Raw genomic sequence first — 27810 nt, 5'->3', positions numbered from 1 at the left:
ATGCCTAAGATCACATTAAATAGATTTAAATACTGACAAAAAACAAGAAGAAACAATTGTAGTATGCAGTTATGTGCTATGTAGTGCTCAAGGAGGAATTCTTGAGCTGTTTCACTCAGCATAGTTTCTGTGCTATGTACTGTTCAGGGAGGAATTCTTGAACTGTTTTACTCAGCAGAGTTTCTGTGTTGTGTACTGCCCAACGAGGAATTCTTGAGCTGTATAACTCGGCATAGTTTCTGTGCTGTGTACATCTCAAGGAGGAATTCTTCAGCTGTTTTAGCCAGCAAAGTTTCTGTGCTATGTAATGGTCAAGGAGGAATTCTTGAGCTGTTTTAGATAACATAGTTTCTGTGTTATGTACTGCTCAAGGAGGAATTCTTGAGCTGTTTTACTCAGCATAGTTTCTGTGCTATGTACTGCTCAAGGAGAAATTCTTGAGCTGTTTTACTCAGCATAGTTTCTGTGCTGTGTACTGCTCAAGGAGGAATTCTTGAGCTGTTTTACTCAGCATAGTTTCTATGCTATGTACTGCTCAAGGAGAAATTCTTGAGCTGTTTAACTCAGCATAGTTTCTGTGCTATGTACTGCTCAAGGAGGAATTCTTGAGCTGTTTTACTCAGCATAGTTTCTATGGTATGTACTGCTCAAGGAGGAATTCTTGAGCTGTTTTACTCAGCATAGTTTCTGTGCTATGTACTGCTCAAGGAGGAATGCTTGAGCTGTTTTACACAGCGTAGTTTCTATGCTATATACTGTTCAAGGAGGAATTTTGAGCTGTTTTGCTCAGCATAGTTTCTCTATCCTTCAAATGTTGGAAGTGAGCTGAACATCCAGGAACTGTTGCACTTGATATATGCCAGTGTCTGACTTGCTTGTCTGCTTGTTTCTCTCTTTAGCTGGAAATCCCGAGGACTTCCAAACTTTGGTCCCCTAAATCCTTCACCCGCCGCTGTCTCCATCCCCTAGACTTTTTTCAACACACTTCTTTGCGTCACTTAGGTCCTCCATCACCCAGTGATGAAGGCACCACTCTCCACACCACTTCTCCTTCCTGTCAAAACCTCCTTCACTCGAACTGTCGCCATCATCTTCATCATCACCAAACCTCCGTCCGACACCATTCCTCGCTCTCTGAATTACACGAGGAAAGTCTACACCACTGCCTCCTTCGCCACAATTTCGAAGGGGCTTTGAAGAAAAGCGCAGAAGAATTGAGAAGCAAGACAGTATTTGTGGCGGAGGAAAAACCAACTGCCAGAGAAGAGCAATCAGAGAATCCACTAGATATGGCCACTGATAACCTTAAAGTAATCGAAAATGAAAGGTTTATGTTGACTAGATTGCAAGAAGAGTCCTCTAGTAATCAGAGTACGAAGAAAGAGGAGGAGGAGGAGGTTCAAGAGGATGGTGAAGAGGATGATATCTGTGCCATGACCCCCATGATAAGGATAAGTAAAGTGACATCTGAGGCTGAACGATTGGATGTCTCTGCAGATGACCTGAAATCAACAAAATCTTGTAAAAAAGAAAATCGTGGAAAGAGATTCTTGGGTGATCGAATGTTTGACAGATCATCTAAAAGTAAAGATCACAGCCACCGAAGTCCCCGAAGAAGTGAAGACTCAGGTTCCCGGCGTGGCAGTGCTCTCTCTTATGTACTGTACCAGGTCAGTAGGACCCACCAGGGGGAGGTAAATAAATTCTTCAAAAGCATAAATAAGAAACAAATCAGGTGGAACCATGCTAGGGTAAATAAAAAATAAGGAAAGAATTAAATAACTATACAAGCTAATGTTTCTAATCCCAATGGTGGTTGGTGTGTTTTTTATTCACTGATCTTGTATTCCTTAAGAATTTAGAAGAAAGAAGTTAATTTTTGTTTAAAAGGTAAGGAGTTCATTATTGATTCCTGATAGTTTTAAGATAAAGCATAATTTTTATTTTTTATTTTTTATTTTTATGTTCCTTCTGTTTTCAGGGTATACAAAAGTACTAACGTTTAAAATTATGGAGAATGCAAATGCTTTTCATACTAATTTTACCAAGATATATTAACATAGTTAGCAAGAGTTATAGGATAAATGGTTTTCATAAAAATGGCTGAAACTTAAAGGAATGATTAATTATTTTAATTTACTAACTGTTTTTTATAAGTTTTATGTGAAAGAGCTATTTAAAGGTGTTACTGTTCTTAAAATATTCCATTTTAATTATTCATTACTTCTTTTGTACTTTATTTATTTCCTATCCTCACTGGGCTATTTTCCCTGTTGAGGCCCTTGAGCTTAAAAAATCCTGCATTTCCAACTTGGGTTGTATCGTAGCTAGTAGTAATGATAATATTACTAATAATAATTGGATGTACATGTTGTGATTCATATTTTAATGTCAACGAGTGAAAAAAAAATTGTCTATCATGACCTTAGTTAATTGTAATAGTTTACAACAAACATTGATTTTTCTGTCTGAAACAAATTTTGAAGTGATTGGCCCTTTCAATGTGTTCTATGAAACAGTTTACTTGTGCAACCCGTCTCTACAAGTGTTACAGTTTCTCATTAAGATGAAAGTATGACTATTTATGATCGGGTTTACGATAATATGTCACGCAAAACACTTTCAATGCTGACTGTATGAATAACATTAGTTAAGCTTAAGTCGTATGTTCCCAAGTTTCATTTTCAGATGTGATTGGTTTTTGAGTGCTTGAATGAAAACAGGATTAAAATCGTCAAATTCTTGGAAACGTAATGGTAGTCTACTCTTCTTGAAGCCTGTGATCCCAAAAAAATACAAGAGGAGTAAGATGAGAGATTTCCCAGATGAACAAAGATATAGTAAATGAATACTGACAAACACTAATACACACATTGCATATATATATATATATATATATATATATATATATATATATATATATATATATATATATATATATATATATACATACATACATACATACATACATACATACAGATATTTATGTACAGCATAGTTATATATGTTGGCTTATATGTGTTAGATTTGCATATGTATATGTACATGTGTGTATACGTATGTAATTATATGTGCATATGCATATATTTCAACGTGCTTATGTGTGTATATGTAAATTTATCATTATGATCATCAGCAGTAGCAGTTGCTAGTCCACGATAGGACAGGTCTTTCCTTACGCATCTGAATGTGGTCTTTCTTTGCCAGTCTATACCCATAATTATTCTTAAGCCGTCAATCTATCGTCTTCTCTACCTTCTTTGGCTTCTTTTACAATCTTAAGGGACCTATTCTGTTTTTCTTAATGTCATTCTATTATCTGTCATTCTCATTATGTGTCCTGATCATGTCCTCTTCTTTTTCTTACGTGTTGTTAGAATATCCTCTACTTTAGCTTGCTCTCTTATCCAGTTGCTCTTTTTTCTGTCTCTGGTTGTTATTCCCATCATTTTTCTTACCATAGCTCTTTGAGCTGTAACTAACCTAATGTTCTGAGGCTTTAGTATGGCTCCAAGTTTCTGATGCATGAAGTTAATATTGGTAGGACCATCTGATTAAATACTTTTATTTTTAGAGAAAGTGGAACTTTACTTTTCATAATCTTATTTTGTTTACCAAAAGCTCTCCATCCCATACTAATCGTCCTTTTAATTTCGGTCTCATGTACCAGGGAAACATTTACTATCTGTCTTAAGTACTTATATTCATTAACAATCTCTAGAAGTTTGTCTATAACCCTTATTTGTTGTCTCCGGTTTTTCGTTGAACATTATCTTAATTTTAGTAATATTGTCAGTCCAAAATTTCTGCTTTATTTCTCTATTCAAATCTTCTATCATCTTTTGCAGTCCTTAACTAGATTCACTAAATACAATAACTATGTCTTCTGCAAATCTTAGATTAAGGTATTCCACATTACTGTTAATCCCTCCATTTTCCCAATCTAAATTCCTTAAAACTTCTTCTAGATACGCTGTAAGTAATAGGAGAGATTGAGTCTCCCCGTCTAACTCCTTTCTCAATTTAATTTCTTCATTATTTTTATGTAGTTTTAGGATTGCTGTACTTCCCGCAAAGATATCTTCAAATGTTCGAACTTAAGATTCATCTAGTCCATGTATTTGAAAGACTTTCTTTACTGCTGAAGTTTTGACAAGATCAAAAGCTTTCTTATAATCTTTAAATGCCATACATAGTGTTTTGTCATAATCTGTTGATTTTTCCATTAGTTGGTTTATTACATGAACATGGTGAATTGTTTAACACCCGCTTCTAAAGCCTGCCTGCTTTCTTGGTTAAAAAGGTCAAGCTGTCTTTCTATCCAGCCTAATATGATGTTTGTAAATATTTCATATATTACTAAGGGTAAACTTATTGGGCAATAATTTTTCAGGACATTTGTGTCTAAAGTTCAGCGAGTTTTACCACTATGAAATCTCCATTTATTATTAAATAAATTTTCAAGCCATCTTCTTGTTATGGTTTGTATCTTTTCATTCCTCTTAATACTTTCTTTACTACTTCTACTGTTTCTTTTGTAACCTCTTCAGGTGTTTCATTATTTTTGTTAGAAAAGTTACTTCTTATATCAACATTGTATAGCATTGCATAGGAAACCTCTGCAATTTCATCTCTCCCTCTCTTTTATTGATATTTCCATTTTCATTCTTTAAAGCAAATATATTTTAGCACCCTGTTCCAAGTCTTCTATTCATCAATTTGATGCATCTACCTTTCTTTGGTGTTTCTTCAATGGTCAAAAGCTTCTGAAGAAAAAAAATGAAAAATAAGTATTAGGGTAATTAAAATTTGAGGTTCAAGAGAAAAACCTACCTGTATAGGTAGGTTAGATATGAATATATATATATATATATATATATATATATATATATATATATATATATATATATATATATATATATATATATATATATATAAGTGTGTGTGTGTATGTATGTATATATATTTATATATATAGTATAACCTATATACTAATGTACATAACAAGCCAGCTGACAAGACTAGCTGAAACGTGTGCAATAACAGCCCATCAGACGGGCACACTGCCAGGCAGGACTTATTGTACTCGCAATGAGTGTTCCAGAGGGCAATATTCTACTCGAAATTTGGCAATTCGAGAGACTCTATGAATAGGGTGGCCTCAATCCTGCCAGCCATCGCCACAATAAAATCATCATGTTGGTGAACCATCATGCTCGCATGAGAAATGGCGCAGACGCCCTTCCCCAGGAGGGATCTTTATCATGCAGACTTTTCCATTTTATATCCATGCCCATTAATGTGCTTACAGTTTATTTCTATTATTCATTGTGAATTATCAATGTGTATACATTCATGATGTTAGAGGTTACAAATTGTTCAATGATTACCTTTACAGACCTTTAAAAATGAATGCATATGTGTATTTATGAACGTGTGGAATGCATACAGTGAATTCCCTCTATTTCCTATGGGAAAGAATATTTTGGTTTACAAGCGTTTTGGGTTGCAAGTTTACTCCTGGAATGGATTAAACTTGTTTGCAGAGCTTTTTTATTTTTGGGTCCGAAGCCTTTCTTCTTTATTCATACTGTTATCCCTACATAAAGGGGTTGGTTGTCTGATACGCCCTCTTCAATGCTTTCTATCAAAGGCATCCTCTTCCCTCAAACCTTTGGTGCCAGCCAAATGGATACTGGTAGATTGTAAATGACCGTACGGTGAATTGTTACTGACATTGATAAAATATCATGCATAGAATTATGTAAGAATGACGAAAATGACTTCACAAGATAAATGAGCTTAGTGAAACTGATGATTCCAAATTAGATGTGGAACAATATCGGGAGTGCCTAAAGGAATTGACATTTCCCAGATGAAAACAAAAAGGTTATTAGCTCGAGTTTTTATAATAAATGCAGCTTTGAAAGTATAATTGCGTGATTGGTCTCCTCAAATACCTATGATTTTTTGTTACTAACAGGCTAATGCAAGAAACCCCCAAGTATGATTCATGATTCATAAGGTATAGTGTTATATCTAAACTTATCTATATAGTGGCTACACGTGCTTTGTTTCTGGAGTACATAATTTGCACTAATTTTTAAATCAGTGGAAAAATTTAATTTTATCAATTGTTGGTCTCCCCTTCCATGGAAAATAATTTTAGAGACAGGTTCAGAAGTCAACATGGAACATTTCCATACGAAATTAATTTTACATTACTTTAAGGGCTGCTTTCCTGATCCTATACAGTAGGGGAATCCTACTCTCTGCAGGACCTTCACTGTCGTTTTGTTATATGCATTACAAGGCATTCAGCATTTCATACTGCACATTGCTCATTTATTGTAAAATCCACACTATCGAAGCACTTAAGAACAAAAAAGTCTTCAGTTTCCTCTTGAAAGCCTTAAGATCTTCAATCTTTCGGATGTCTAGTTGAAGCTTATTTAAAGGCTCTAGAGCTTACAGTAGTCATATATGTGGGTTCCAATAATTTAAAATCATCTGTAACTATTCTCGTGTTAATACGATTTGTTGGCTGCACAATATATAGCAATTCTCTTAGATATTTTGGACGTCTGGTTCGGATAACTGGAAGGGGTATTATACATATTCTAAACTCAATTCTTGCTTTATTAGGTAGCCAGTGTAAACCAATTAGTGTAGGAGTGACCCTTTCTTGAAGTGGGACACCTTTTATCAGTCTTGCTCCTTTGTTTATTATATTTTGCAATTTCTTAAGTTGCACTTTTGGTAAATTGTGGTGGATGAAGTTACAGTAGTCAATCCTAGTAAAACACAGTTTATCACAAGTTTCTTTTCAGAATGTTCATCCAGGTACTTCTTTATAAAAGCAACATTTCTTAAGATGATAGCCAGCAGATTTCACTACATTATTCATTTGGGCATTGAAAAACAAGTTACAGTCAAGAGATACTCCTAGATTGCGAACTTTACTAGATATGGGGTAGAGTTGTGTTATATGTTTATTTGAATATCACCCAAATTTCTTAGGTTGTTTTCTTTCAAACCACCATAAAGTTAGTTTTATTTTTATTTAATTTTAGTTGTTTAATTGTCAAACATTCCCTAACACCGGAGAAAATTTGGTTTAGAGTTTCAGTAGTGTTTTTTGTCTATATAATTTGTGGAGAAATAAAAGTGTATATAATCTACGAATAATTTGACCTTCACTCCAAGCCATTGCAGTACCTTAGCAACACCAGTAGTATAGATAGAGAATAAGGTTGAGCCCAGTACACTTCCCTGAGGTACCCCTCTGTTTAATGGTTCATATTATGAATAAGAGTTTGCAATTTGCACACTGTAGTTTCTATCAGCCAAGTAGTCATTTAGGTATTCAAAAGCTTCATCTTCAATACTGATGGACCATAGATAGTTTAGTAGCAGTTCATGCACAACTGTATCAAAGGCTGCACTAAGATCAAGTATTATTAAAATGCCCCATTTTTTCATCTAATATTTCTAGCATATTATTTACAACAGAACAGATAGCAGTCTCCGTAGAGTATAAATTTCTGTAAGCAGACTGGTTGTCTGGCAAAGCTTCTATTTCTTTTAAGTAACTAATCAGTTGTTCAAGAATTACGTGTTTTAGCACTTTTGAGATAAAGGATGGATGCGAAACAGGTCTATTCGAGCTTAATTCCTGATAATCTAGAGCACTTTTCAGAACCTGTGAAACAAAAGCTATTTTCTCAGATTTTGGAAACTTACAGCCAGCAATGCTTGTATTTGTTACTCTTGTGATTATATTGGCAAGACTAGAAAAGTTTCTTTCTCCAGTTACTTCATTGGATTGGATTGGTTGCACAGTTTGTTTTCTTTGTTCTGTTGATAATCCTGTGACATCATCTTGTGTTATATTCTTGAAGCTCGTTAATCTTAGTCAACAATATTTAATGTTGATTACTCATTCTCATGTTATATTTTCCAAATTTCAGTTAATGAATCTAGAATTAATGTAAATGATTGAATGTATTTTTGCAAATACATTTTCTTTTAAGAACTATAGTTTTGTTCTTGCCCCTCAGCTTTTCGAAGTTTAACATCTCTAACATTTTCTTTGACTTCTAGGTAACCCATGCCAATAAACGTGAGGTGAAGGCTGCTAAAAGCTTAAGCATTATCGTGCTCTTCTTCCTCATTTGCTGGTTCCCTCTGTATACCATCAACTGTGTACAAGCTTTCTGCAGATCATGTAACGTGCCAGCAGAGTTGATGTTCTTCACCATCATTCTAACACATGTAAACTCGGCTGTCAATCCTTTTCTCTATGCTTATCATATGAAGGTCAGTTACTGAACAGTTTGATTTACAAGTATGTTTAAGTGAATCATTCAATTTTTTGTCAAGGGAATTATTGTATTTTAATGTGTACAATCTGCATATATAGTATATTTTTATCATCATTTGACGGTTTACGTAGTTTCAAGAATAAAAGGGATTTGTTAACATTAATTCGTATTTACATGTTCTTCAATTTATAAATCTTTTTCTTGCAGGATTTTCGCCTTGCTCTAAAGAGATTTATCCTAGAGCGAATATTGAGGCGGAAATTACAGTCGGACCTTGTTTCTCATAGAAGTGTGGTCTCCGCTCACCATTCAACTTTGTATCGTGTGGCAGTAGGTGGTGGATCTCCACAGCTCGCAAACGTTAACACTCCACACACAAACACTCCTATTCCCGGCTCTACATCACCAGTTGCTGGAACTCCAAGTGGCATCAGGTCACGCTCATCAACTCTTGGTAGCTATGGACACTGGTTCCAAGCAAAAGGTGTATCCTCTAGTGTGTCTTTAGAAAAAACTCCCGAGGATACAAATGAGCTGCCAACTCGACCAAGGGCAGCCACCATTATTTCACACACCTCTCCAGCCTCTGCACATTCAACTGGAGAGGGTGCATGTCTCAAGAAGCCTTTGCTATCAACATCCAATCTACTGACTTCAACAGATGATTCTGAACACCAGACAGTTTCTTTGCCATCTGATGCTGTAATTGTAAACTTTGGTGCTACAGACCCAACCGAAGTGGTCATTAGCATTGATCAGAACAGTGATGGAATATCTACCGTAACAGATGATTCAGTAAATCAACAAGTTGGAGCCACCCCTTCATTTCAGTTAAATGATTATAAGTTGCCACCTGTAAATTCTGCTCCTATCCCTGATGCATCAGAAAATCCAGTGACTCTAACATCAGAAAGTTCTTTAAACTTTACAAATAAAAATGACAGCAGTCTCACTGATTCTGTTGAATTGAGCTCAGCATCTGGTGGTGGTGAAACATCAGTTTATCTAAAAAATGTGACATGTCATTATGAAGGTCTTTATGATGTAGGAAAAAATACTCAGTCTCTTAACTGCGAGAGTCAAAATCCTTTGGGATTGGCTAAATATTTATCAGATCATGATATGTGTGACAGTGAACTCAGTAATACCGATGATGACCAAAAAATAAGTGAGCCAAAGCTGATTAAGAATTGCTTGATATATGAAAACAAGCCAAATGGAACTGATAATTCCTTGAAGGCAAGCAGTGGTAAAAGGTTAGCAGCTTCTGAAGCAAACATGTCTCAAATTCCAAACGGGACTGATGACATTACCTCAAGTTCATCTAGTAAATATGAAAGTATCAATAATTGTGATGTTTTAACCAAAAGAAAAGAAAGTGAAATTGTAAGTTTAGAAGCAACACCAAACCAGTCTCGAACACAGGAGGGTACCGATGAATCCTCTCCTTTAACTCAGGAGTTTTACAAATATCTACCAAAAATGTTACGTAAAAAAGACGAAAATAAGAAAAGCAGAAGTACAAGGACAGGTAAAGGTTGGTTTTCCAGTATGATGAGAAACCGATCATATCATGGCCTTTCAGTGGAAGTGGTAGGATCAAAACAGCTTCCGAGGGCAAAGAGCATTAGTGGAGCAATGGATACGTAGCCCTTTTTCTCAGCTAAATTGCAAATAATAACTAGTGTTTCTACACACTATAAATCAATTTTCCATTCCCTTGGAACGATGTATAATTTGCATAACTATTAGTTCTTACTGTGAACAGTCTCTAGTTGTTTTACCAAAAAGATGCTAGTTGTAATTTAATCCTAAGGATTTGTGTCATGTCTGCACGAGTGTCATGATGTATTGCCAACTGCATTATTGTTAATGATGAACTTTTTATGAATGTTTTCAGGTGTAATTTACCGATGCCCGCAAGTCAATAACTTAAGGAAGTGATTTGTCATTAACTGCAAGGTGTACAGATGTATTCCATTACTGGAACTGTAAGAACTAATATGCTCATTAGCCCTTCATTACACAGTGTAAGCTAGTCAAAATAATGATCCCTTTAGGACTGAAAGTCCTAACTACAAACTCAATGTTAAACATGTCAAATTTTTTTGCAATTTTTTTTTTTATATAGGTAGGCAAAATGAAGGCTTTTTCTTAGGAAAAATCTTTAGTGCAAGATAGTTTGGTTGTTTGAAGTTGGTAACAAAGTAGTGTATTATTTGCAAGCAGGAGAGTGTTGATGTACAGTACTACCCACTTTTATGATTTTTAGCCAGCTCTTGCTTTTGGTGGGTGTTAGGTAAGAGACAGGCACGCAGAGCAAGAACCCGTGAATACTTGTTGCCCTGGGGTGGGATAACTCCTAACCCTACCAATTCACTACTCATTGCCTTATACGTGGTCAGTTAACATACGAAGTACTGCCTAATATTTTTATACTTGGTTTCTATCACAGTAAAAGTATTTTGTAATTGAATGAAAATATTTCAGTAAGTGTACAGTACATGTGCACACATGTACACTACTTACTGGACACGGCAAGGCTACGGTAGAGTACAGTACGTAACACTTAAAGTAGTCATCGGGACACTTATAACAACAAAGCACTGTTATTCTTATCTAATATAACACTTGCTGATACAGTGGTGTATACAGTATTACTGTAATATATGTACAGCGCTATCACTACAGTACAGCTTAACTGTACTGTAAATGTGCATGGTTTTTGTTCAGACGACTCGCACTGTTTGACAACTCACAGAGCACGTAGCTTATATTTATATATTATAAAGTACAGTACATGTAGTAAGTAATGTACAATACTGTACAATATGTATACAATGAAACTGCATTTAACATTTACTAAATGTACTTATTTTATACAAAGACCACTAAATATTTTCATATGAATTTCTATACAGCAGTCATGAAGCAGGATGCAACTCTCGATGTGTTGACTCTTGCGCATTCCTGTAGGGAATCCCTCATCAACAGTACATTACCACATAAATATAAACACTGTCCAGAAGTGTGTATTACTATATACAAATACAGTACATCATGTTTTTACATGAAAACGTGATTCTGCTCAAAAAGGAATGAAGTGGGTGACGCACATGCAAGGAAAGGCAATACAAGACTGAGGCGGAGTCAGCTTGTGATAGTATGATGTGCTTGGCAGAGAGGGAAGTGGCGTGAAGTGAGCTGGGTGAAAAGGAGTACGGGCTGTTGGAAATCATCACGCCACGAGAGTACTTCTCGCAAACTTGTGAATATGTGATTTTTTATTTTATTGGTTATACAGTTCTCTGTCACGAATGAGCAAAATCGCGAAGAATAAACCTGAAAAAAGCGAGGGAAGACTGTAACTAATTATCTTTTCCATTTGGCATCATGATTATAGATTTAGATAAGTGGCTAAGGGTGATTAAAAATAAAGAACTTAGGTTTATATGGCTGGAAAATTATGTTATTTTAACAATTTGCTATTTGTTTTTACACATACAAACCTTTGTCCTTTATGGAGGGAACTTTGGGATCGGTGGGAAGCAGTGCTTCTAAAGTGACTGACTAAGATTCATTCCCTCCTAGAAGTGTATTTTTCATGGTCCTGGAGAGGAGCAAAGAAAGAAGACCTCGTCTATCCTTTTAATCAGGCTCAAATCAGTACTAGTTTTAGAGAAAAAATTGTATTCTACTATAGAAAAAAGTTGAATTTCTTTCCTTTAAAGAATGGGAGGGAATGTCAAAGGCAGTTATCATCTTAACATGAAAAAACAAGCAGAGAATTTGGGAATACACACTCACATCCCTTCATCTTGTTAAAGGAAGGATTGAGAAAATTCCTTCCTTCAAGGCTAAACCTGAAAGTAAGGGTACTCAGACATGTAACCTACTCACATTCTTGCATTTATTCAGTTTGTCAGTTACCCTGGAGATAGGAAGGAAGAGAAATGTTGCTTAATCAACCTTCCTCCATCCTTGTACCTTAGAAGAGATACTAAACACTTGGGATGTTGCATAACTACCACAGGTTGGAAGAACTTAGAATCCAAGAACTTGTTGATAATATCCGAGACAGAATGTCTTCCTTGGAAAAGATAAGAGAGCTTTCCTAAATAAAAGATTCTCCTCAAACCATATGATCATCCTCTTTAACAGTGTATCATAACCTCATAACAGAAAAATCACAAGGCAGAAATATGTTGACCACCTCTCTGTAAGCATCTCGGCACTGATGCCTCAAGACTAGTGAGTATAAGTCTTCAGAAGGAAGAGAAGCCCAAGGATTTGCTTACTCTGTTTATTGAAGACGATACTATGAAAACTATCTAGAGGGAAAGATTCCTGAAACAGTTTGCAGGTCCTCGAAAAAGGCACAAGAGAAAGACCATATGGGAAAAAGTCACATTCCCCTACAGAAGCTGGATCAAAAAGTAAATGACAGATGAAAATTTTTAGGACAAAGTCTCGCAATCCCTAGAATCTTTGCCCTTTTCTGGATATTCCTATGAAGCTATTCAGCTGAGGGTAACAAGGGGTCACCAAAGTCAGGCTAAAATGGAGGAATGGGATTTTTAACCATAGAGCCTGTTAGATGACTGATTATTTTGCCAGTACTGTACATTTCTCCTGCCAGGTATACGCATGGTCGACCACTTTAGGGTGGGGATAAGTGCCAAATCAATGGAAATCGAGAGAAAAATCTTCCCTCACTGTTTATAGCAAATTAAACACAAGAGAGGGAAGAGAGTTCACCATCTAATCCTGGAAAGTGAGCAGAGGTAGAATACTTAACTCATCTAGGAAACATGATGTAGAGAAGGATAGTCTCATTCGCAAACTTTAAGAGCCTTACTCTCTGGGTGTATACCCAATACCAAGCTTAATGCATCCAAGAACAAAAACTTAACATGAGGTAGTTGTGATTGAGCTGCCGTACGAAGAAAGGTATTATAGTGAAGTCCCTTCACCTGAAAATCAAGCGTCAGAGGAGGTGTTCACACAGCGAGGGCTCCTCCAAGGTAACTGAATCTCAGATTCATAGGTTTACTGTGTAAGTCAAGATTTGCTTCTCTGATCAGTCATGCTCCTAAGCTTATGATATGAAAAAGGAGGAGAAAGCAGCCCTAAATGGTGTAGAGCTTTGGCTGTAGGAGAGAAAATGGGTGAACACACAGGTAAACACCTGTAACATTCAAACCTGTCTAAATCATATATCCTGAAACGGCCCAGCACACCCAGTAGAAAAATTACTTGACTTAATATAAATCCTTTTCCTTTGTGCACTGTAACTCTTATGAGCCATGCTACTCTTGGAAGAGTGACCATACGCCAGACACCACTCCAGCACAACATGTCACCACTGAGTTTTCCCATAACCTAACAATTTCCATGAAAAAACGTTGCCAAAGCTCGTAAGGAGCACTACGGTACCAAAAATATCCTTATCAGGCACTAGCATCTATATTTGTACCAAAAACCAATAGTTACAGGCGTGAACGATCCATAGCATGAACCAAGCATCAGTAGTGTAGGCTACACACACAAACTAACACTAGAATTTGATGGTACACACACACACACACACACACACACACACACACACACACTATTAACGCTTTGACGATAGCAATATGTTGCACCCAGAACCGGGGTCTTGGCTGCTAACTAAAAACAAAGATAAAACAAATTTTGAAATCGCTATAGTGACCTTAATTTTTGAGGAACCGTATAACATTAATTTTGGGCTTATCTTTTTGTAAAAGGGTATAATTTATAACAGAATAATCAAAATTGCATTTGAGACGTATGTTAAATTCCCCTCCTAAATAAATTTTGTATCAACAGGGTTTCTATTTTTCCAAAATCACCCAGAAAATCTTATATAAAATATGAAAAATCTTGTATAAATTATGAAAGAAATTTATTGTAAAATAAAAAGGTTTCTCACCACATAAACAACGATCGCTAGAAAGTTAAAGTTTCTTCCTATTGTTATTCTGTTAGTTTGTAATTCTTATATCCTGGAAGGGGTATTTTATACTAAGGTGCATTTTTTTTATTTTCAATAAGCTTGAAAAAATTTTTTATTACGTCTAGGACATCTATCTGTCACCTAGTCGGTCAGGACTTTGACAAGGTCAGGTTCATCTATCATTCATCTAGTGGGTCATGACTTTGACAAGGTCAGGGTCATCTATCGTTTGTCTAATGTATTATGACTGAAAAGGTCAAGGTAACATATCGGTCGTCTATTGGGTCATGACTTTGACAAGGTCTGGGTCACATGTCGGTCGTCTTGTGGGTCATGACTTTGACAAAGTGTGAGTTGTCTATCAGTCGTATAGTGGGTCATGACTTTGATAAAGTCTGGGACATTTATCAGTCGTCTAGTGGGTCATGACTTTGACAAGGTCTGGCTCATCTATCGTTTGTATAGTGGGTCATAACTTTGACAAGGTCAGGGTCATCCATCAGCTGCCAAAAAGTTAACAAACTTATGATAAACAGAAAGGCATTAAAACATATTCATCAACCAGCAGTAGTTTAAAGAAAAGTACGCATAACTATACATTGCTCCAGTCGAAGATATTTCATTCGAGTGGGCGGTACGCTACCCCACTCTGGTATACCATCTATTGTCTATTTTGTTACCAAGCTTCAGAGACTGCCCCAGCTTGCACTGAAGATTACTCCTATATAAGAGGCAAAGTTTTGTATTTGCGTATAAATCATTCTTTTCTTTATAATATATATTTTGTTTATAAACCCAGAATATAATTTTCTTTTCAAGTCTTCCTTTTAGAAATGAAAGAAAAAAATATATATTTGAATATGTTAGGTGGTGCTTTCAGTGCAGTCTAGTCTTACAGAACACATGGAAATACTCATGAGTTACCTGACAAAATAACAATGAAATTCATTGATGTGCAAAGATGAATCCTTGCTGTAATTATGTAATGTATTATTTTCTGTATGAAAAAAACATCTCTATGGCAATAGTATTTTTTTAGCATCCTTTTCTTCAAAGTTTTTTGTCAAATTGTAGTTAATAAAAGATCGTAATTGAATATTTTATATTTACAAACTGTCATAAACAACAAAACTTGTTTTGGGGGAAAAACTAAATTATTTTTGACAAATCTCATGTAATTTTTCTCTAAAACCACAAATTTTTAATTTTTTTTTTTTTCAGCTATAGAAACCGGAGTCCTTTATTAGGAACATAAATTCAGTGAAGATGGTATGTATATTTAAGAAAAATATAAATCACTATTTGAAATTTATGATTTGTTCCTACACAAATACCAATCAACATCCTTTGATAGGAGACTCATCGTTACAAGGGCAGAAGTTCCTATAACCAAGACTGGGTGGTTAACTAAACGTGGTGATGTTGATGTACTTTGATCCTGTGGAGGAGCACAAGTCATGACTTCTGTTAACCTCCTAACTATCTGAGCCTGAAAATGTCATAGGTCTTATGATAGGTCCCTATCTTAAAGGATATCATGTCTGATTGCTTGGGCGATTAGGAGAAATGTGTTTTGCATATACTCTATCTAACCTTCCCCTTGTATGGAAGAATAGGAGATATATAAAAAAAAAATTAAATAATTTATATTTTTCTTGGCTATATAAACCTAATTCCTGTACCTGTCAAAGTCAATTCATTTACAACCTTTCGTATAATCTAGAGGGCTTGAGATTTGTTCCTACGTGCATACAAACCATTGTATTTTAGTTAGGGAGACTCACTGCTTGGTGGGTTGGAAGTCCCACTAGAACCGAACTGATAGGTTCTTTCTATTTCCTGGAAATATCTATCTTCCTTTCTGTATGGGAGTGAAGATGAACCAAGGACCCTCCTATCTGTCTTATCATTGTGATGAATAGACTGATAGGGCCTGGTCTGTCCAAGAAGATTGATACATGGTCAAAGGATGGAAACCTTTTTCCCGAAGGGGAATGTAGTTCATAATAATATACAGTACCTGGCATATGATGATTTAAGGACTGATATATATTCCACCATCCTAGCCCTCGGCTAGGGGGTTTGGAGGAAAACTTCTTTAGGTTCTAAAGAATGGAGCTCAGAAGTGATTCATAACCTAGATAGGGGTAGAAAAAATGGAAAGGGCCAGTCATAATTCTTCCATTCCAGATTTACATCTATATGTTACCATAGATAAGATGCTTATTGTCCCATACGTGATCTGGGCTAGCTTCACTATTAAATGAGCAGCTACCATAATACTAAGATCAAAGGTGTCAAGACTCTTGTGGGTACTCCAATAGAATAAAGGCGGGGAAGATGTTCTGGCATATACATACCCAACTTTCAACATCTGGCCGACTGCCACATTCCCTGTGTAGATAAGGCTGAGGCCTAGCCCCAGATTTTGTGTTCTAAATACCTCTTCCTTCTTTCTGCCCATGCTAAGGAAGAGTCGCTGACACCCGGGTGTGAGGTGTCAAGTATTCTTCAGATAGCGATGAAGAGCCTTTTACGGTAAAATTATTTTTTTTATGCTTCACATAAAGTTTGGTCATGTGCTCCGCACTAGACAAAGAAGCTCCAAAACCTCTTAGAGTGGGAGACGAAGGCATAGAAACCATGTCACTTGCTTCAGCTCTTGTCCAGCTATTAAGTCAGCAGAGACAGTCTTGTTAGTCAGAACCTTAACTGAGGCCTTTTCAAAGGCTCAGACGAGGTATCAAGAACAACATGACTTTTAGAAGCAACTCCTGAGCATAGGCAACTCCTATAAGAAGGGGAGATCTGTCCCTTTCCATCAAAAGAGCATACTCTAGTCTGAGCGGTGTCTTTAATGGCTGCTACTTAGATGCTGTTTTCCCAGACAGGAAGAAGAGGAACTCTGTGATCTGTGCTAGAGATGATCTGACTCAAGGAAAATCCCCAACATAGAGAAAGTCCCACTTTCCTGGAAGAGTGAGGGACAAGGGAGTTCCTTCGGGATCTTGACAAGGCAGAACAGGAAACCTTTCAGCATGAGGCCATCTGGGAGCCACTCGAATCCCACACGGTAAATTAGCTCATGGACAAGAGTTGAACGTAGACAGGGTGCAACCAGCCAAGTGATGCCAGGGGTGTTTGAAGGCAACTTCAAACACAGACCATGTAGTCGGACAGAAGGGGGTGGTGAAAGGGGACCCGGGGTACTTTGTGTTTAGCCATTAAGTCAAACGGGTAAATCCGTGGAGAACCCTCCAACCAGAAGCCTTTTCATTACACCTTGTAGGGACCACTCTGACCCTTCAGCCCTCCTTAGCAGCTAAGTGTCTACTACCCCATTCCTCTTGCCCCAAATGTGACACATTGACACCTTTCCAATATGGAATGCTGTCCAAAAATACATCTGCTTAGTCAACTCATAGAGCTAGATGTAAGTTAAATTAGTGGTGCTGTCGCAACAATCCTCTTTATATCTCCTGAACATTCTTGAAAGGCTCACAACACTATAAAGGCTACTAATCCCAGGACATTGCAGAGTAGGTGCTTCTTCAGCTGTCCATACCCTTGAGACAACCCAGTCATTCAGACGTGCACCCCTCCATTCTTTCGACACGTCTGATCACAGTTGATTGATTGATTTAAAGTTTTCAGGCATCCTGACATCTAATTGAGCACAGTTGTAATTCAGGAGGCAAAGAGTTGAGTGGGACTCCACTATGAGGGCTCCTTGTTAGACCAGAGGTAAGATCGACCCAAGCCTTCCGTCCCTCCAGTACGGGGAGGGGTGGCTATCCTAGGAGACTAACAAGTAATTTTCAAACAGCACTTGAAGAGATCTTTGGCAAAAGTATTTGCTTGAGACACAAGGTTCTATAGCAAGAAATGGTGGCTGAGAAGATTTTGTACGACAGAACTGATGCATTACCTTGTTAGGTTTGCTTATGTGATTGTCAAACTGATCTAATTTTGCTGTAACCAGCTTATTCCATACTGGCTCCCCCACCAGTGATCACTCCAGTATTGTTGGAATCATCACTGGTTAGCAGGTAGTAATTCTCTTACCTGCTGGTTTCTGTAGAAGAGGAAATACTGGCTGATTTGTTGGCCCTTGTGGTTGAATGACTAGAACCTCACCAGATGAATTTCACTTGATTCCCAACTTCCAGGGATCCTGCTGTTCACAGACACATCCAAGAAGTTAATAGTTTAATCAACCATTCCCACCTTTGCCAAATTTATACTCCAGTTAAAGATCTCCGGCATATATGTTTTATTTACAAGAAATATAAATTATTTTTTTTCAATTGTGATGTGTTATGTGGTCAAATCAGAGAATGATATTCTCTTAGAAATATTAATTAACTTGCAATAATGTTCTGTGTATGAAGAATATCTCAGATATGTTAAACCTACAGAGGTATAAATTAATTTGAAAGAATGTAGGGTCATGTGACATGACGATCAGCTGTACCTTTTATATCAATAAGTGGAGATAAAAAAGAAACAAGAATTTTATTTTTGTCTCCATTACATTAATCAGAAGTAGAGTAATGGTAATGCTGTCTGTACAATAAGAGGTGTAATGTAGGCATTGCTAATGGGTCTTTTCAGTGTCCTTGTGGCCCATCGCTGTGCCAAATGTTTAGTCCTCACTTTACCCATTTCCCAAACATCTTTCCATATTCTTATCCAACCTTTCTAGCTTTACTTGATGGTTATATCACCAGTTAAATCTTAAGAGTTGAATAGCTTTCCCAGCCTCATTGAAAGGCTATATCATCAAAAGTAATACTTTTATTACTGAAATGGAAGAGCTCCATATCTTTGGTACAGTATGCAGGATCTATGTCAAAGAGTTCTGCAATGAGAGAGAGTATGTTTACTCTGTAGATTGATCAAGATATCTATCAGTCATAGATTGTGTTTGATGGCAGATTCAACAATTAAGTTTTATTCTATACAAAGATTAGTGTAACCTTTCAATATTGCTGCCATTATTGCAGTGCTTGTGTATAATAGTTTCAATATTAGAGGTAATTAATAAACTGATTATTTGATAAGCATTGATATAATCTACATATAACTAGGGCAATATAAATGAGAATACCATGTATAATAATACTACTTCTGCTCTCAACAACGTCTCCAGGGCAATATAAATGAGAATACCATGTATAATAATACTACTTCTGCTCTCAACAACGTCTAGGTTCATTCATTAATCCTGATACAAATCAAATTTAAAGACTTGCTGGTCATAATGTAATTCTCTCCTGGCATAAAGGCACAGTGCACTTCATACTGTGTACTGTAGGTATTACTTTGTCCTTGCTGTTGCACCCAATCCTAGATTTTCTACCCTATCTCACTTCCTGCTTCCTTTTCCCCCATTTTTTGTGCAGTCTCTGGAACGTTTGACTTCATGTTGCAATTGTAGGTTTTTCGGGTTGCATCGCCCTCTTCACTAATTATGGTCATTCAAATCACCATAAATACATTTACCTAAAACTTACTGATAATTGTCACGTTAATCAATGTTTATTTACATTCCCACAAGCTGTCACAATGGTTTGTGGATTGCGTATGTTTACTTATGTACAGTTTTCATGAATGTTAGCAATTTATTTGGTAAGTAGGTCATGGCTAGTGTCAGTCGTAGAGATGGTTAAGTCGGTGATGGATGCATACACAGCCGCAGCCCTTACATAGGTTGTAGAAAATTCTTGATTTTATCTTTGTTCAAAGGCTACTAATTTTCAAGCAGTACAGTATATATAGATTAAAAGAATTCATTTTGGTATAAAGATATATGGTTTATGTGATTATTGGTACAGATCATTAAACAAGAAAGGGAGTGCCTAAATTTCTCACAGGATGTAAGGATTGGAAACCGTAACAAGAAAGAAAGCTGTAGTCGTCTACATGTTACTTTAGTTGAAACGTAACTGTGGAGGTGAGAGGTTAATATGAAAACTTATAGGTGTATAGGTATGGATCATCCTTCCACTTCTTAGATAAGTGAGATGTGAAGCTTCTCAAGGATGGAGCACTGACTGTGTCCGGACTAAGACTGTTCCGTAAGCCAGCAACTCTTGATGAGAAGAATGATCTGATTCCCCGCTGTTGCTGGATCTGTAGTTTCTGGTCATGACCCCTGGCTGTGGTGGGCAGAGATGACTTGAAAATTTGGTTTCCATATATGCTTCAGCAGCAGTCAGACACAATCTCATCAAAGCCTTTCAGGCTCTTTCAGGCATGTACTATGTCCACATGTTGTCGATGGAACTCTAAAGTTGGTAACCCACAAAACTTCAGTCACTCATTAAGTGAGAGGTATGATAGACCTGGTCCATGTACTATGTACTAGCCTGGTGGCTCTTCTCTGGACCTGCTCAAGTGCATCCTTGTCTCTCGTCAACTTAGAGCTCCACACAACTGAGGCATAATCCAATTGTAGCCTGACTAGGCTCATGTACAGCCTCTTGAAGGTTTCACTGTCCAGGATAGCAATGGTATGCCTAATTGTACCCAATATTCAGTTGGCCACATTTATCTGCTTATGTGTTTGGGGAACAACAACTACCTGTCGTTAGTGACTCAGAGATCCCTCTCTTCCTCTCCAGTGTGTGGAGTCCTCTCAGTTGCCATGATTTACTGGTATCCCAGGTTGTTCTTACTAAGGTGCACACACCTGCACTTCTCTGGATAAAAGATCATTTGCATCTTATCTGCCCATTCCTGCATCCTAGCTTGGTCTACTGGCAGATCACATCTCTCAGGGTCCAGATCTGACAGGACTTCATAAATTTTGGTATCATCGGCAAACATTAGGATCATGTTGTCCAGGAGGTCTGGTATCTCACATAAACATCAAGGACAGCAACGTGCCCAAGACTGAACCCTGGGGCCCCCTGCTGCCAATCCTCTCCTACTTAGAGTACTTACCTCAACCATGACCTGTTGTTTCCTACTGGTGAGGAAGCATCTCATCCAGTTCAATACATGTCCATTATACAGAGGATTTGGAGTTGGTTCAACAGGCGTTCACGGGGAACCATGTCAAATACCTTAGAGTAGTCCATTAATACAATGTCCACTGGGAGGTCATGACTGAGACCCTCGGTCCATACATCCAATGCTTCCAAGAAGTTGGTGGTTGTTGACTTCCTCTGGATGAAATCATGCTGTTAAGAGCAGAGGAGATTATTATGTCGTAGATTGTCCAGTATGTCTTCCAAGATGAGTGTTTCCATGAGTTTGCACATGATCGATGTCAAGGACACGGGTGTGTAGTTGGCTGGTATATTCTTATTGCCCTCCTTGAATATGGGGATTACAGTGGCTAATTTCCAGTAGTGATGAACCTCGTCATCAGCTAGAGTGTTGTTGAACATCATGGGGAGAAGGACAGAGATGATGCTAGCCAGTTCACGCAGGACTCGAGGTTGGAGCTGATATAGTCCAGATGATTTTTCTGTCTTCAGAGCTTCAAGCTTCTTTGTAGGTAGTAGGTTGGCTAGGGCACCAGCCACCCATTGAGATACTACCGCCAGGGTTTTTGGGTCCTTTGACTGGTAAGACAGTGCTAAATTGGAATCCTCTCCTTGGTTATGGCTTATTTTGCCTTTGCCTACATATACACCAAATAGTCTGGCCTATTCTTTCCATATTCTCCTCTGTCCTCATACACCTGGCAGCCCTGAGATTGCCAAACAATTCTTTGCTCAAGGGGTTAACTACTGCACTGTAATCGTTCAATGGCTACTTTCCTCTTGAGGTTAGAAGAGACTCTTTAGCTATGGTAAGCAGCTCTTCTAGGAGGACACTCCAAAATTAAACTATTATTCTCTAGTCTTGGGTAGTGCCATAGCCTTTGTCTTGGGTTAAAGTTCTCTTGCTTGAGAGGACAATCGGGCACACTATTCTATATTATTTCTCTTCCTCTTGTTTTTTTTTTAAGTTTTTATAGTTCATATATAAAAGATCTAATTTAATGTTGTTACTGTTCTTAGAATATTTTATTTTGATTGTTAATTACTTCTCTTGTAGTTTATTTATTTCCTTTCCTCACTGAGCTCTTTATCCCTGTTGGAGCCCTTGGGCTTACAGCACTCTGTTTTTCCAACTAGGTTTGCAGCTTAGCTTATAATAATGATATTAGTAATAATAATAATGATAATAATGATATGAGACGATCCTTTGTGATGTTGATAGACAGTGCTTAGTATACGATTTTGGTTGTGGGGCTCCCTGGGCTGCCAACGCAAGAGCCCGTGTCTTGCATAGGACAAGGCAATCTAAATCAAACGGTGGTGATTAAGTTTTTAAGTCTTTGTGTGTGAATACTGTTAAGTACGGTCTATTTAGTACATTAACTTTGGATTTGTTATGAGAAACCCCCCCCCCCCCCAGGGCATCAAGCAGATTGGCAACTCCACCTTTGGTCCTCCTGTGGCAGTTCACATAGCTCCAGAATCTCTTGTAATTGTTTGCTACTTCCTTGACTAGCTTGGTCTGGAACTCATTACATGCAACAGAATACAGAGGAATCACTGGTAGCTTGTTGCATCTAATAAATTGCAGTACGCCTGACATTTCCTTTGCCACAGGAGCAGTGAGTCTTACGTGGAAGGGCACTTTCTGTGTAGAGTTCCATGCCTGAGGAGGAATGTGAGCATTATGATATTGTGAAAGAAACTATTCTTAGTGCAAACAGATTAATATCAGAGGCATATTGCAAGAAGAGATGAGACCTGTATGCCTCCCTTGTCACGTGAGAAGCTTCATCTCTGGCTTTGATGTACTCCTGGTAGACCAGGCCATCTTTGATATTTAGGTAACGTATTCAGCCATGTTGTTTCTTGTTTCACCTTTCTTAGTGCTGTCTGATTCATCCAGAAGGGGTTTTTCCTTCTGTTTATTTCCAGTTAGCTTTCTCCTGGGAACATATTCATCCATTGCTACCCAAATAGCGCCTCCAAGAGTATCAGACATGCTATTGATTGATTTACACTGAAACCACTCCTTCCAACCATCATCCAGTGCTGATTTCATTGCGTCATAGTTTGCCTTATTGTAGTCAGGGACAATATTACTTACTGGAATTATATGCGCACTAAGTACCATGGTGAAGTCCATTTTGTATCACATAGATTCAGATATATTTTGTATTGTGAATTCTGATGCATTTGTTTGGAGGGACACTTGGTGAGTAACATGTCACATATTATTTCAAGCCTTTTGTGTGTTATTTTGATCATATAAATGAGTGATGTGTAGCCTATCAGTAAATGTGTGTTGATCGAGGTCATGAAATCTGTTGATTTGACAAAACGAATTGTGCTTGTATATGTCGAGGATCTTCTCTTTGTTGAGAGAAAGAGAGACAGACAGATAGACAAGCGAATAGGGTAGCTGTTACATGATTAGTTGGAGTCCATATAGGATGCAGAAAAAAAATGCGTATGATCTAGGATTTAATTTCTTACATAAAAATTGATTGTTTTATTTTTGTTAACATTATTTCATATATTTTGTAGCATAATGAGAAATATAAAGCATAGATATAACAAGTAACTTATAGGCTATTTACTTATTCAGTGGGAAGGTTAATTTTGGAAAGTAATTAGTAATGACTGAGCTACACAGATGACAGCGAACATCATAAGTTACTCTATCCCAGCTGGTTATGAAATAATGAGTCTGCCTTCATATGCTATTGGTAAGTACCCAAATTTACAATATTTCCGTGTAATAGGAAACTCTTCTGTCTCATATGAAAAAAAAAAAAAAAAAAAAACAATCATGACACAATACTAGTATTTTCTGACCCCCTATGAAATAGCACTCATTCAATATTAATAGAGATTTAATCTCTCTGGAACTTATCGTGGATTTATATACAATTCATTCATAGATATTTTGTTAAATTACTCTCTCTCTCTCTCTCTCTCTCTCTCTCTCTCTCTCTCTCTCTCTCTCTCTCTCTCTCTCTCTCTCTCTCTCTCTCTCTCTATATATATATATATATATATATATATATATATATATATATATATTTATATATATATATATATATATATATATATATATATATATATATATATATATATATATATATATATACATATATATGTGTGTATGTATAAATGAAATATACATATATATATATATATATATATATATATATATATATATATATATATATATATATATATATATATATATATGTGTGTGTGTGTGTGTATATATATATATATATATATATATATATATATATATATATATATATATATATATATATATATATATATATATATAAAGAAGAGTTTTTAATCAGATGGTCCTACCAGTATTAACTTATGCAACCGAAACTTGGAACCTTACTAAAGCCTTAGAACGTAAGCTGCTTAGAACTCGAAGAGCTATGGAAAAAATAACAATGGGAATATCTCTAAGAGACAAAAAGAACAACATGCATCCGAGAGCAAACTGAATTAGAGGATATTCTAACAACTTGTAAGAAAAAGAAATGGACATGGGCAGGAAATTTAATGAGAATGGTAGATAATAGATGGTCATTAAGAATAACAGAATGTGTACACAGTGATTGCAAAAGATGCAGGTGAAGGGAGAAAAGACGATGGATCGACGAACTAAGAAAGTTTGCTGGTGTCGAGAGTCATTGAAATACTATATATAAAAAGACGCAAGTGGAAGGACATGTCTGAGACTTTTGTTCTGCAGTGGGCTAGAAACGGCTGGTGAATATATATATATATATATATATATATATATATATATATATATATATATATATATATATATATATATATATATATATATATATATATATATATGTATATATATATATATATATATATATATATATATATATATATATATATATATATATGTATATATATATATATATATATATATATATATATATATATATATATATATATATATATATATATATATATATATATATATATATATATATATATATATATATACTTTTGGCAGTTGTCATAAAATTTGTGATATCCTGAGATAGATAGAAATGGAATTTGAAACGGGTTTCGCTTCTGTAATAATTTATAATCTAGTCTTCCCTAAAACTATATTATTTGAAAAATAATTAACGTACGTTTTCTATTCTGATTACAATATAGACTAATATAAATATGACTAGGCATCCTTTGTGCGCATTTATCTATTAAATAAGTGACTGTTGTACAAAAAAATGAGAACCCTTTTAGAACAGGTAGTCAGAAAACTTTCAATAAAGCTACTATTTTAAAACTTTAGCGAAAAGAAGCCACAGAAATGCTGGGTTCGGCAGAGATGTCTGATTGGTCCAAACATTTCTTTGACAGAGCTGCAAGAAATTCAGTAAACACTTAAAGAAGTAAGGTATTTTAAGCTGCTTTCCCGTAAATCAACTTTGATATAATTTTTCTTAAGATAATAAGGATTCAACTGTTCATTGAGGTCTTTCAAAGTTAGTTAGTTTTGAAGGCATTTCGTAGACTTGTTTTTGACAACAGATTACAGCCTTTGGATATAAAACTAATACCAGTCTTTATTTTAATACGTTAATTGTTTATCTAGGTTAGGACTTAGGGAAAAAAATTGAAAGGAGACTTGCTGTTACAGGCTAAAAATGGATTTATCTCAAATATGAAAAAAAAAATCAGAATAACCATGATTTGTGTCTTTTGTAAACCAATTGCACTCTACAGTAAAGGACCTTCGGCTTCGTATATTGCAACCAGAGATCTTTTAACTGTAAAATTAATAAAATCTATACTTTCTGTATACCAAGATGAGTAATGAACAGAACGTGAACTCAGTTGATTGGTCAAGACCTATATAAAAATAGTGGTGCTACTATAGCGTGAGGTCTACCGCCATATGTCGCCTACCCAGGCGGAGGGTGAGGTCTACCGGTAACGCGACAAGCTTGGACCTTCCGCAACCTAAATGCCATTACATGGGGTACCAGCATTCTACAGTGAACCACCAGCAATATCATGTGGGTCCAGCGACAGGATCACACACACAGGCAATTGAGCGATCGTGGTTGGACGCTAAAACGATGATTCTGAAGAGATTAATGCGAGATGTTGGTCGTCAGCTGTTCCAGTCTCATCTTGATTATTTTTGCTGGAAGGTGATGAGAAAAAATTCCAATGATCTATCTGTGTCTTTCTTAAAGATGTACGAAGTGTGTACCGCTAGGATAAATGTATGGAAATATATGATAACCTGTTTATTTTTACCTTTATTCCTTTTTTTAATGTAATTAGAAATCCAAATATCTATTTAAGTCATTTCTAAGATATGTTTAAATTAAGTGTTTTTTGCTTAAACAAATGTATGAAATGTGTTTTATCTATGAAGGACGAATAATTTAGCAGTAGACCGATAACATGTTTATTTTTACCTTTATTCCTTTTTTTTAATGTAATTAGAAATCCAATTATCTATTTAAGTCATTTCTAAGATATGTTTAAATTAAGTGTTTATTGTTTTGTATCGCTAGAATAAATATGGAAATATATGATAACATGTTTATTTTTACCTTTATTAATTTTTTCTTCAATGTAATTAAAATTCCAATTATCATTTTAAGACATTTCTAAAATATGTTTAAATTGAGTGTTTATTGCTTAAACAAATGTATGAAATGTGTTTTATCTATGAGGGACGAATAATTCAGCGGTAGACCTCACGCTATAGTGTGGTAGACCTCACGCTATAGTAGCACCAAAATAGTTTATTATGTCCTCTATCAGAAATTTAGGAACATTAGTTAAGATGATATATGACTTAACAGTTTTTTCTGTGCTTATATGTGCCCTGCAACTAGTGTAATGCTCATAGGAAAGATATTTTAATGCTAGACTATTAATTACCAAAATAGCTTTCTCTATAAGTATGAATTACCATGTAATAAAAGCCATCACTTGTATACATGTATTAGATATTTTTTTTTTTTTTTAGAAATTTCTTTTGAAAGCCCATTATAGTCCAAATAGTCTATCGTGGTATCAAGTAAATATTTCCCTGTCAAAACACAGGAATAACGATAGAAATGTAGAGTATGGTGGAGGTCTCAGATTGGCCGAAGTAGATTTTCGACCAAGGCCCCCACCTTTGGGGAATTTTTCTACAAATCGGGACTTTTTTGCTGTTCCGGGAATAAAACTTGGGTACCTGATCAATATCCAATATATCTTTGAATTTCCTTTTGGGTGAATGTAATGTGAGCAATCTAACATCCCAAATGTTCTTCGTGATTTAACAATGATTATCTATATACGTAGATATTCAACAAATATTGCAATTTGGTTTTCATATGTAAAACATAGTCATTAAAATACTTAATTTGTTATGCTATTCAATTACTGTTAATTGCTTCCTTTTGTTAAGCTTTGCTTGTTATGACAAAATGTAATTATAATTTTGTGAATATATCCTCCAGAGCACACATTGAAA

The 27810-nt window shown here is 36.0% G+C and overlaps 1 protein-coding gene across 2 annotated transcripts in view; it reads left to right on the top strand.

Moving 5' to 3' along the window:
• AdoR (Adenosine receptor) overlaps positions 1 to 15334 on the top strand; it is a 54235-nt gene extending 38901 nt beyond the window's left edge. Inside the window, exons 3-5 of one of the 2 annotated variants that reach the window (XM_068362184.1) lie at positions 900 to 1670; positions 8104 to 8319; positions 8532 to 15334. In XM_068362184.1, coding sequence (XP_068218285.1) covers positions 900 to 1670; positions 8104 to 8319; positions 8532 to 9974 — 2430 coding nt within the window. In that variant the 3' untranslated portion in view covers positions 9975 to 15334. The remainder of the gene's footprint in view (positions 1 to 899; positions 1671 to 8103; positions 8320 to 8531) is intronic. The other variant, XM_068362185.1, reaches the window with a different exon arrangement.
• The last annotated feature ends 12476 nt before the right edge of the window (positions 15335 to 27810 follow it).

This window comes from Palaemon carinicauda, chromosome 38 (assembly GCF_036898095.1).
Source record: "Palaemon carinicauda isolate YSFRI2023 chromosome 38, ASM3689809v2, whole genome shotgun sequence".
Classification (NCBI taxonomy): Eukaryota; Metazoa; Arthropoda; class Malacostraca; order Decapoda; family Palaemonidae; genus Palaemon; species Palaemon carinicauda.
This window is presented reverse-complemented; position numbering and strand designations above follow the sequence as displayed.